A 12,550-nucleotide genomic window follows, 5' to 3' on the forward strand; every position below is an offset into this window, starting at 1 on the left:
AGATGCATTTGGGAAGATAGTGGTCATGGGAATACAGGAATTCAGAAATCATGGAGTTCATAGCCAATAAGAATTGCCATCAAGCAGAATGAGTTCAATATTAAGCTTACCGGACAGAAGGAACAATGACTTAGAGATTCATAGGTGACAGTAAACAAAGAACAGGAAAGGTTGTAGTAAATTTAGAGCAGAAAAAGTAGTTTCTGAGGCAATAAGAAGGCCTGAATTTAGTCATGGTGACTAATAGGTATGCATTTTTTCCCTTAGCCTGGTGTGATGGAAAATCTAATGAAAGCTTCCAGGCTTGAAGAGAGTACCCAGAGAAAACTAAGCTTCAGTGAGTATCAGAAGTCATCTCTCCAAATACCTGTGGGGACATAGGCCAGGGTATTGGCTACACCAATGGAATATAGAAATAACAGTCAGCAGATAAAAGAAAATGCTATCATCTTAGACAAAGCCATGTTTACATCCCTGCCTTAGTTATCTCTCTTTTAGTAGAACAATTTTGACCTCTAAAACTTTGGTCACCTTCACATACTGAAAAGAAAGACAGGCATTTCAAGTACTTTTCTTCCCCTTCATTATTTCAGACTTTTGTTATCAATACACTTTTACTCATATCTAGGAATAGAGACAAACATATTATAGTGTTCCTCTGAGAAATGAAAAACATTCCTACCATGAAACCAAGGGGCAATGGATTTGGTGTTCCTCTCAAAGCCAGCCCGGCGGGGCAATTGCTCTTCCTTAAACCAGCGAATGATGACATCTTTAGAGACTGGACAGAGGGGCCGTTCCCAGGCTCTGAAATAAAGAGATAGACATCAATATGTGCATGAGGCATTCAGTGAGAATCAAGAAACCTCAATAAATTCTAATTTGGGATTATAGAGAAAAATAAAACCAGAAAATTTTCCAAACAGACAAAAAATCCCTCAAATAATTTCACTGTATTTGGAGTATATTAATGATTAGCATTCCAAATAATTCACCTCTTTCCTTCCTATTATTGCTATTTATTTTAATTCCCTAAGGTTGCACTAATTGCAATGGAGGTTGGCAAGATGGATTGGACCAATGAATGAAAAATCAATATTATTGTGCTGTTAAAAAAATTAACATGATGAATATAGAGAAGCATAAGAAAACATGTAAATTGGTATAAAGTGATGTAGTAGAAAGAGGAAAAATATAAAGGTAAACAATGGTAATAACAATATAGATGAAAAACTATAAAGAAACTAAATATTATCTAATTCTAATAATCAGGGATGAGAAAAAATATACTCCTCTGTATTTGTTGTAGAAGTAAGATACTATGGGAATGGTTTATTGCATATACTAATATGCTGGGGAGATAGTCTTTTCTCTTTTATTTTATTTTGTTACAAAAAGCGACTCTCTAAGTGAAGGAGAGAGGAAATGTATATGAAAATGAAAATGGCAGAAAAAACAAAACATATCAATAAAAAGAGATCAATGAATGAGTGAATGAACAAAGAAACAAACAAAAATATTACTTCTTAGAGAGGCAAATCATAGTGAATATTTGATGAATAAATATATATTTCTTTTTTATTATAACTTTTTATTTACAAAATATATGCATGGGTAATTTTTCAACATTTACTCTTGCAAAATCTTTTGTTCCAAATTTTGCCTTCCTTCCCCCCATACCCTCCCCTAGATGGCAGGTAAACCAATTAAATGTATATTTCTTAAGAAAAGTTGCTAAACAAACAGAAGCAAAACTTGTAGAACAGTACACATGATGATTACTATTATGAAAATTATGGCAAAAAGTAATTGTACTCAAGTTAGATGAGGGGGAAATGTTGGTATACAGTGCAGCATATGTTGTCTATCACTGGCTGTGGTGGTTGTGTTAGCTTTACTTAATTTCTTGTTTGTTACAAGGAATGAATCTCTTTGTGGGCAGATAAAGTATATTATGAAATAACTGTAATGGAAAAAACAAAAGTCATTAATGAAACTTTATTTTTTTAAAAGGATCAAGGATTGATTTATTAAAAACCATTAATCCAACTATTCTGCCCTGTCTTATCTCCTTATCAATTATACTTTGCACAACAAAATTAGAGTTGGGAATAGGAGACAGGAAAGGAATTAAGAGATTTTTTTTTCTTCCTAATAATGATACTGAGAATTGCATATTACCTTGAGGAAGGATCCTCCAAACACAATATATATATATATATATATATATATATACACACATATATATGTATACTTATATATATATTTTATATATGTGTGTATATGTATATATACACATATATATACTTATATATATTTTATATGTGTGTGTATATATATATACATATATATGTACACTTATATATATTTTAATGTGTGTATGTGTATATATACACACATATGTATGTGTATGTGTGTGTGTGTGTGTTTGTGTGTAAACCATAATGTACTTGAGTGAAGACATATTTGAGCAATATTGTAATGTTTGGTGGGAGAGGCTAAAGACCAGCATCTAGCACTATGACATAATATCACATTCATCTCAAAGTCTCTATTCAGCCCCAAGGATGAAGAAAAAATCAGCAATGTTCTACTAAACATGGCGATCTGTAGCCAGAGACCTAATTTAGTGAGAGTTGGGACTTTGCTATCCAGCCTTACAGCTCCTTGTCTTTGGGATTTACTGCCTTCATTAGTGTTTCTATTCCTCTCCCTCCATGAAGGCCAAATGATTTAAGCATCTCACAAAAATAAAAATAATGAGAAAGGCTGCTCTGACAGGTGGCCTGTCAGCAGCCTGGCAAAGTCTAAGAGCCTGCTATCCCTTCAGATGGCTCACTTTGATTCTTCAACAAGCTGGGAATTTCAGTTCACGTTAGCTATAAGTTTCAGCCCAGTCGGTCAGAGAGATTACCAGTCAAAGCCAAATACTTCTGATCAGAGAGAGACACAAGTCCCTCTGAGTTTACTCCCCAATTACATATCACAGCCACAATGACTGACACCGGCAAGCTGGAGCAGACAGGGGGCGGGGAATGATGAAGGAACTGTCCAGTGTTCACTGCCAGGACTCTCAATTCTAATTCCATGGACTGCCTGAACTGTCTTGGTCATCACATTTATGCAATTGTCCTAATTTCCCAGAGGAGTTTTTGATAACTATACAAAGCTACCCTACATCTAGGTCTGCATATGTTCTATTAGGGCATTTCATATGGATTTGAAAGACAGATGAAGGATCAATTTTTACTAAGAACTTACAAGATATAGGAACCTTTCTGGGGAAAAAAAAAAAAAAAACTCTGACTTGCTATGGATACATTAGCACTTGACACATTTCAGAAAATAGTTTCTACAAGCAGTCTGGTACTCATTTCTAGACTGTTAGACCATATCTTACATTATTATAAGTCTTACTTTAAACCATAGCTAGTTTGTATTTCATATTATTTATTCCCTGGTTCAAAATGTTAATGGAAGACTGTCTTCTGAATCTTCAGTTTAGAGCAGATATACATTGTGAATAACACTTACCAAAACAATACTTTCTTTAAAAGTATACTTTTGATCTGTGCCATCTTTTCATCTCTGATATTTCAAGTTAAAAGCAAAGATTTTGAAAATTCTTAGTAAGCAAAATATGTGAGGTAAAGAAGTGACAGTAGATTCAATCAGCAACAAATTTGCTTCAACTGTCTCTCAAAACGTTCATGTTCCCTGTCAGAATTAAACATAGTGAGGACAGGAGATGTTTTGTTTTGGCTTCTGTATGCTATCACTTAGGACAGTGCCTAGAACAAATGAGGTCTTAATAAGTACTGATTTAATTAATTGATTGATTGATACCTACCTAACTGGGACAAGAAGGGACTTTGGCGGAGTGGGGTTAGGATGATGGTTATTGGACTTTGCCTCCTGTTCATTGTACAAGCCAATTTCTTGGAACATGTTGCTGAGACCAGCAACTGTCCCTTTCTGAATTGCTCGGAGTGAGTGCCGACGGTACTCATCCCGGGCTCTCTGAGCTTTCCTCCTCCGTTCTTCATCTGCTACTTTAGAACGACGTACTAGGGGGGGGGAAAAAGAGAGAGAGAAAAGAAGTTAGGGAAAACATGTTTAAAAAATAGTGAATCAAGAAATAAATATTTATTGAGTTCCTAAGGATGCTGTTATATTGAAGGGGGAAAGAATATAATTGTTACCTTTGCAGATTTCTTTCACAAGCTAATGGTTCAGTGATATTGTAAAGGAAATAGATGTTTGTAATTTTTAAGGGGTAGTTGGGAAACTCTACAAATTAATCTCAAAGCTAGTCAGTGTTGAATGGCTGATTGAGAGAATGGGTTGGGTACTCTATTCACAGTCATGTGAACAGTCAGTGGCTGTGCTAGAAGTATGTCCTGGGTATATTTTCACATGAAATTAGAGAGACTCGATGTTGCTGAATGTAAACAGATCTTTAACATAAAAGATCTAGAACAGTGATCCTCAAAGTGTAGTCCAAAAATTTGTTGGGGTCTCTGAAACCCTTTTAGAGGGTCTACTAATTCAAAATTATTTTTTATTTCTAATATGGTAAATAGCTATAAATATAACCCATGTGAACAAAAGCTCTTTGAACAGATCCTCAATAGTAACACGTAAGTCGTGTAGCAACCTGATTGCTTTCAGGGAGTCAAGGAATAGAAGACATCACCAGTCTTTTTTCAATATTCCCCAACCAGATTCTGTGATATGCATAAACCATGGTGGGCATCATGGAACTGGAAATGAGTTATAGAAGCAAAAAGAAGATAAAAAGGAATTTTCTCACTCATGTTCATTAAGAATTTAAAATGAATGGTCCAAAATTCAGACTGAATTTTTAAGAGCTTCCAAAGATATCTGGCTAGGAATATATGGCTGGTAGATGCATAACAAAAAGGGTAAGATAATCTATTGGGACTTCAAGATAAAACTAAAAGACGTTTATCCTCATGGTAAAGAAGATAAAAAAAATATACAAACACTAATAAACAGCAGTGGGTATAGTAGCAGCTCTGAAGGGATGGATACCCAACATAGTGTGCAGGATCCCAATAGAAAGCAACAAAAACCTATATGATGAAATCACTATTAGATATCAGAGGTTCTATACTTTTATAGGTCTAAGTTGCCCTGATCATATTTGTTCCTTACATGTGTCCTCTAGACATACATGTTCCTTTATATGTCTTCTCTCGCAATGATGACAGGGCAACATTTGAGAAGTATACTCTTAAGGGTATGTGGGAATTTTTTTTTTACCCCAGTTAATGCCTTGCTCCAAATAATGTATATGTACTAATAAAATGAAAACTATGATGGATGTCTGTAAAACCAAATTTCATCCAGCACAATAGGATAAATCTCTATGGTATCAGTAAAGTGGCTTCCTAACTGGCAGAAAATTAGTTTGCTTAAGGCACTGGATGACATAACACTTACATCAATTATATACTAATGTTCTGGTTCTAAATGTTCTCCATTGAATTAAAGGCATCTGCTTCATTTACTCCGACCAAAAAGAAAATGACCCAAGAAGGGGCTTACTTACCTAATTTTCCTTACCTTCCTCCCAACTCATAGAGTATCTCAAGTTCATTTTCTTCTCTCTCATCTTGTATTCCACTTTTGGTTAAATGGACATCTTCCTTGTCAAAGTCAAGATCTCAATTTGAACCCTTAACCCTATTCCTTTCCCTCCCCTCCACTAGATTGCTCATACAATAACTCCCTACAAAATCCTTACTTGCTACTTATCTGCAGGCATTTTCTTCTTATATAGATCCCAAGGTCTTTTTCAAAATTAAAAAACTTTTTTTCTGATTCTGTTTTGTCCCTCAAGTTATTGTCTTATACTTTTACTCCCCTCCATAGAGAAATTCCTTTAAAATGCTAGTGACATATTTGCCTCCATTTTCTCTCCTCCAGTTTATTTGGAAACTTCTTGCCATATGATCTCTGACCTCATCACTCAACTGAAACTGCCCTAGTCAAAGTGACAAATATTTCTAATTGTCAAATACAATGGCCTTTGTTCAGTCCTTGTCCTTCTTGACCTCTCTGTAGTGTGACACTGCTGACCCCCATCACTTTTTGGATATTCTCCCCTTTCAGAGTTTTTATGATACTGAATGTCTTGGTTCTCTCTTATTTGCTCGACTGTTCTCTGTATCATTTATTGTATTCATCATTTATGTCCTGCCCTTCTGTGGAAATATCCCAAATCTTTGTCTTAATCCCTCTTTTATTCTTTCTCACCAATCTCTTCAACTGCCATGACTTTCATTACCTCTGGGTAGATGATCTCAAATGTATCTATTCCTAGTCTTTCCACTAACTCCAATCTTGCATTACAAATTGCCTATCATATATTTTCTTGGATATCCTATAGATACTTCAAATAAAACAGATCCAAAGGGAACTAATTACCTTTCCCCAAAAACAAAATTTCCCAAATGGGTCAAGTATACAAGCATCTTTGTAACTTCAATTATTCTCAATTCTTCATCTTCCCTCACCAATTAATTGCCAAACCTGGTAGATTTTCCATTTATGACATCTTTTTAATTTCTTCTGTTATGCCACAGTTCCCTTTTAATGTCTTGACCCATTTTCCCTAATTGTCCTATTCAATTACTCTGCCTCAGGTTATAACCATTCCCTCATAATGTTTGATAGGATAAAGGTCTTATATCTTAGACTTTAGGCTATGATCATTCCCTATTAATGTTTGATGGGATAAAGGTCTTTATCCATTTTAGACATTAGAATATCAGAAGCCTCTCTGGTACCTCCCTCCATTATTTTATCCTAGGTGCCTTCCTCCATTATGTCATCCTCATCCTAGGTACCTCCTCCATGATGTCACTATTTTTGTTACCCTATAAAAGAATCTTGTATCCAACATTCCCTGCTGGATTCTTTGAGACGATAGTCCAATTCAGCCCTGGGACCAAACCACGGATCCATTTGGTCCCAGTAAATCTCTCCCTTTCAAATAAATTATTAAAATATTCTCTAATCTCTATCTTGCCTCAGTTTCTCCAGAATTACATCCCCTTTTCTCTACTTTACCACCAACCTTTTCCCTATCCTAAACAATGGCACTGCAATGACGAATCCTGCCTCAAGTCTACTCTCCCAAGTTTATCTTCCTTCCCAATGCCAAAATAGTTTTCCTAAAGAATGGGTCCAACCACCTCAACCATTTCTGCTTCAAGGGGTTTGAACCAGATTCTAAAGGCAGAACTTGGAATTTTACATACCTGAGAGAGGGAAATAAATATTGATGGATAAAGATAGATATGGCTGTGTTGAAGATAAACCCAATAATTAGCCATTTCCTGGCTACTACATCCCAAGTGAGATTCAAACATAGTATAACCCATACTTAATAAACTCCAATGACTTTCTCTTACTTCTAGCATAACATACAAACTGACATTGAAAATCCTTCACAATCTGGTTCCAGCTATCCAGCTATAGTAAGTATCCAGTTTACTATATATTACTAATCTCAAATCACTCAACTCATTCAGCTAACTGGTCTACTTACCTTTCTTCATACCCCAAAATTCATCTTATCTTTGCACCTTTACACAGTTTATCTACCATCCCTGAAATAAAGTCCTTCTTTGATTTTACTTTGTATGATCCCTCCTTCCTTCAGAGTTCATTTCATATAGTAATTCCTACATAAAGTTTTACCTATCCTTCAGCTACTATTGTGTCTCCCAATTTGAAAATATATCACAATTACTTTGTATATAATTTGAATTCACATATAAGTAGAGGTTGTTTCTCCCAATAGGAAGTAGAACTCCCTGGAAGAAAAAACTTTTTTTTTTCATTTTTGTTTCTCTTGTGACTAATAAAATATTTGGTTCATATTAGGTGCTTAAATGCTTATTGATTCATAGATCAATGAGATAAAGTTCTGATTCAAATTATGTGAATGAATTGGGCTAGACAAATCAGTTCGCCCTTTTATCTCACCAATGTTTTGTTTTGTTTTGTTTTGTTTTCTCAGAATCCTGAAGCATGGGGACTAAAAGGGTCTTTAAACTTAAAACAGTACTTAAAAGATTAGGGCCCTGATGCTTAGAAGGAAAAGTTAAATGAGCCATTCGGGGTCTGGTTGTTAAAAAGAAGTTAAATAAATCCATCTATCTAGTTTCATTCGGTACAAAAATGGAGAAAATTGTATAGAACAGAAATCTGGGCCCGATTACTCTCGATTGCTTGCTTGCTTGTTTTTGACATTTTCAAACTTTTTCCTCTTGAGTAGCAGAAAGCCCTGGTCAGGTTGCATACTTTCAGAAGACAATTCAGCATGGATCTGCCCTGCAGTCAGGTACCTAGAAATGTCCTCACTTTAAAATAAAGCACATTAAAAAATCCAGGGATCAGCTTCTGGGGCATTAGCATGTCAGAGATGAAGATAGGCAATAATCAGAGCTAGCTCAGTGTACATAAGGTGCCACTGTGATGATCCTCAGGCACACACAGTCAGCAAGTATTTGCTCAGGACCCGCTGCATGCTATTGATTAATGGGGTCAATCATCAGGGATGACCTGGCTAATCTCAGTGCAACAATAATTGTTCATGCCCCACTCTAACTCATAGACATTTTTTATGATGAGATTTTTTTTAATAACTACAATGTCAAGTCCAAGCCAGTGATGAGGAGGGTCCCCTTTATGAATCCAAAAGTAGTAAATTCTCAAGGGCAGGGGCAAGTCTGCTAAAAAGATAACAAAGATAGCAAATCACAGAAGATGGATATCTATGGAAAGCCTACTTCAGGCATTATCCCTACAATTTCCTACGTGTTCACATATGACTCTGGCCTAGACTTTCCCAACAGATGGTAAGCAACTTGCTGGAAGCTCCCCTGAAGCTGTTAAATCAGCTCTGTGAATGGTGAGGATGGAAGGGACTCCAGAGATTTCAGGTTGGACTGAATCATGACTGCCACAGAGCCCTCACTGCTCTGTCCATGAAAACATAGCCCTTGGAAAAAGGCTGCTATAGGGCAGGCACTCTAGGGAGGCATCATGGTGTAATGGAAAAAGTCTGGTTGTTACATTAGGAAACAAGTTCTAGCTTCCACTCTGCCATTTAATGTGTGACTTTATAGCAAATCACTTAATTTCTCTCTGAACTTCTGTTTCCCAACTCTAAAATGGGGATGGTAATAATACCTGCTTGTCTGTTCAGACATTTGTTAAACACCTACTGTGTTCAGATCATTTTGTGGAGAGAGAAGGTGTTTGTTTACACAATATACAATATTTGCTTTCATGGAGCACAAAGACACAAGATAAAATAACTATCACTCATAGTTACACAGGATAAATGCATTAGAACAGTGGTCTCAAAAAATTGGGGATAAAGGAGCAGCTAGTACAGTGAACAGAGCATTAGCCCTGAGTTTAAATCTGGCCTCAGACACTTAACACTTCCTAGATGTGTGGCTCTGGTCAAGTCACTTAACTCCAATTGCCTCAGCAAAAAATAAAATAAAATAAAATTGGGGCTAAAGGTTGGAAGGATACAGCCTCAACTCAGGGAGCCATGGTCCGATTCTAGAGGAAGTGTGCTCAACTAAGTGGGAAGATACGTAGTATCCCACATGGGATGTAATATCTGAGAAATGGCTAAATATTGAGTTTATCTCCAATGTGGCCATATCTACTTCTATCCGTCAATATTTATTCCCCTCTCTCAGCTATGCAAATTCCCAGGTTCCCCCTTTAAAGTCTGGTACAGACCCCCTGAAGCAGATGTAACCTAAACTAACCACTACCTAGAGAAGCTGCATAAGTGCTTCAGGGACCCCACAAATACCATGACACTGGAAAACATTAGGTAGCAGAGCAGCTTAGATTCAGGAAAACAGTTCAAATCTGTCCTTATATACTTAGTAGCTGTGCAAACTTAACAAATCACGTATTCTCCTCAGTTTTCTCAGGTATAAAATGGGGATAATAACAGCACTTACCTCCCAGGATTGTTGTGAGATAAAATAAGACAGTATTTATAACATATTTAGCACAGTCCTTGACACAAAGTAGGTGCTTAACAAATGTTTGTTTCATTCCTTTTTTCCTACATTATCTTTCCACCCAAATCCATCCATTTTGCAAATTTCCCCATTACTTTCAAGACACCAACATCCTTCTATTTACCTCATTTTTCAATTTGGTATCATCTTCAATTTCTTCCTTTCTCTCTCACCTCATCAATATATACAATCAATGGCCATATCTTTTTAATTATTTTTAACCAGCCACCACTCTAGGTCAGACCTTTATTACTTCTTATTGGACCAGTGGAATAATCTTCTATCAGTCCTCCTGTTTCATCTCTTCCCATTCTAATATGTCCTTCATATACTTCCAATTGGATTTTCCAAATGCAGATCTGAAGCATGCCACTCCTACTCAGTAAACTCCAGTGACTCCATATTGACTCTAGGATTAAGTCTTATCAGTGTTTAGCACAGTACCTGGCATATATTTTTATTGTTCAGTTGTTTCAGTCATGTCCAACTCTTTGAGACCTCATTTGGGATTTTCATGGCAAACATGCTGAAGTAGTTTGCCCTTTTCCTTCTCCAGCTCATTTTACCAATGAGGAATTAAGGCAAACAGGGTTAAGTGATTTTTCAGAGGACATATAGCTAATAAGTATGTGGCTGGATTTGAACTTAGAAAGTTGAGTTCTCACTCCAGGCCTGACACTCTATCCATAGTGCCACTCAGCTGCCCTGAAATATATTAGGTGTATAATAAATGCTACTTATCTATGGTACTGGGAGGTTAAGTGTCTTACCAGTATTTGTCAGAAGCTAAGTCTTCATTACTGGAAATATCTGCCCTTTATCCACAATTATATACTATTTCTTTACTTCTTATATATTAGGCACTTAATAAATATTGTGCTTATGTCACATAGAGATGGGAAGGAACCATGGAATGGAATTCTTGTGTCCAGTAGAACTAAAAACTACTTCACATAATTTAATATTTTTTAAACATTTAGTTTATACCAGGAACAATGCTGGGGATAAAAAGACAAAAATAAAATTGATAGATAGATAAATGAAGAAAGGAAGAAGGAAAGGAGGGAGCGAAGGAGGGAAAGAGTAAGGGAAAGAGGTTCAGAGGGAAGGAAGGATTCAGGAAGGAAGGACAGGAGAGAGTGGAAAGGTCCCCTACCTTATCAAATAAATATACTGACAAGATGCCCACATATCTTTGTATATACAAAATAAATATGAAGCTTTTGGGTTCGGGGACAATGGCAGGAGAAGACAATCTAAAAGGTGTCCCCTAAACCAAACTTGAAAGAGGTTAGGAATTTTAAAAGACAAAGGTGGAGAGAGTGTATTCCAGGCACAGGGAACATCCTAAGTAAATGCACAGACCTCAATGATCTCTGTGTGAGGAGATGAAAGATCCATCAATCCATTTTTCTGAGTCAACTTCTTTTTAAGTCTCCAAATATCACAGTGATTATCATCTTTAAGCACTTCATTCAGTGTCATTAATATAGTAGAGAAAGAGCTTGAAGTAAAACTAATTTACATTGATACTTACTGGACATTTTCAAGGATAATTTTCAGATCCATTGAGACTTTGGGAAATAAGGGATGAGATAAGAGATGGAAGAGGGAGAAGTGGGAAAACTTCAAATCACCAACAGGCTTTGTTGTGTTCTCTAACAGATATTAATAAAGGGAAATGTCCACAAAACTTCTAGCTATGTCTTTCTTTTTCCCCCTATTTTTCAATGATGAATTCCTTCCATCTGTTGACTGCTCTTGCCTTTGAGCTTTCTCTCCAGAGGTAACCAACTATGACAGAATTAAAACATATTCTGGATCCTGCCACAAGGAAGACTCATCCATGGCAGGTTTCATTTCTGCAACACATCAGAGAGGGTTCCAAGACTTATTAACTACCTGAGGATGGCCACCAAGGCCTCTGAAGTTCCAAGGAGGAGAAGCAGTGAATATCTCTTGAATTGGACACTATGTGAGAAAGAGAGGGGGGAGTGGAAGGGAGGAGAGAGACAGAGACAGACAGATAGATGGAGACAGAGAGACACAAAGACAGAAAGACAGAGACACTGAGAGAAAGACAGAGACAGACAGACAGAAACAGAGACAGAGACAGACAGAGGGACAGAGACAGGGAAAGAGACAGAAACAAACAGAGAGAGACAGACAGAGAGGGAGAGGGAGAGACAGAGAGACAGAGACAGACAGGCAGAAACAGAGACAGAGAGACACAAAGACAGAGAGACAAAGAAATACTGAGAGAGAGAGAGACATAGAGACAGAGAGAGAGAGACAGAGAACAGAGAGAGACAGAGAGACAGACAGAGAGAGACAGAGAGGGAAAGAGACAGAGACAGACAGAGACAGAAAGGGAGAGACAGAGACAGAGAGGGAAAGAGGAAGAGAGGGAGGGAGAGAGAGAGAGACCCTACACACACACACACACACACATCCCAACA

General features: G+C 36.8%; 1 protein-coding gene across 1 annotated transcript in view; it reads right to left on the minus strand.

Annotated features, from left to right (window-relative positions):
• Window positions 1-344: 344 nt before the first annotated feature.
• Window positions 345-12,550, minus strand: part of SH2D4B (SH2 domain containing 4B) — a 113,524-nt gene continuing 101,318 nt past the window's right edge. Inside the window, exons 5-7 of the mRNA XM_031949369.1 lie at window positions 3,851-4,067; window positions 683-807; window positions 345-394 (exon numbers count right to left, since the gene is read on the minus strand). Of these exons, the coding sequence (XP_031805229.1) occupies window positions 345-394; window positions 683-807; window positions 3,851-4,067 (392 nt within the window). The remainder of the gene's footprint in view (window positions 395-682; window positions 808-3,850; window positions 4,068-12,550) is intronic.

This window comes from Sarcophilus harrisii, chromosome 2 (genome assembly GCF_902635505.1).
Source record: "Sarcophilus harrisii chromosome 2, mSarHar1.11, whole genome shotgun sequence".
In the NCBI taxonomy this organism is placed as follows: domain Eukaryota; kingdom Metazoa; phylum Chordata; class Mammalia; order Dasyuromorphia; family Dasyuridae; genus Sarcophilus; species Sarcophilus harrisii.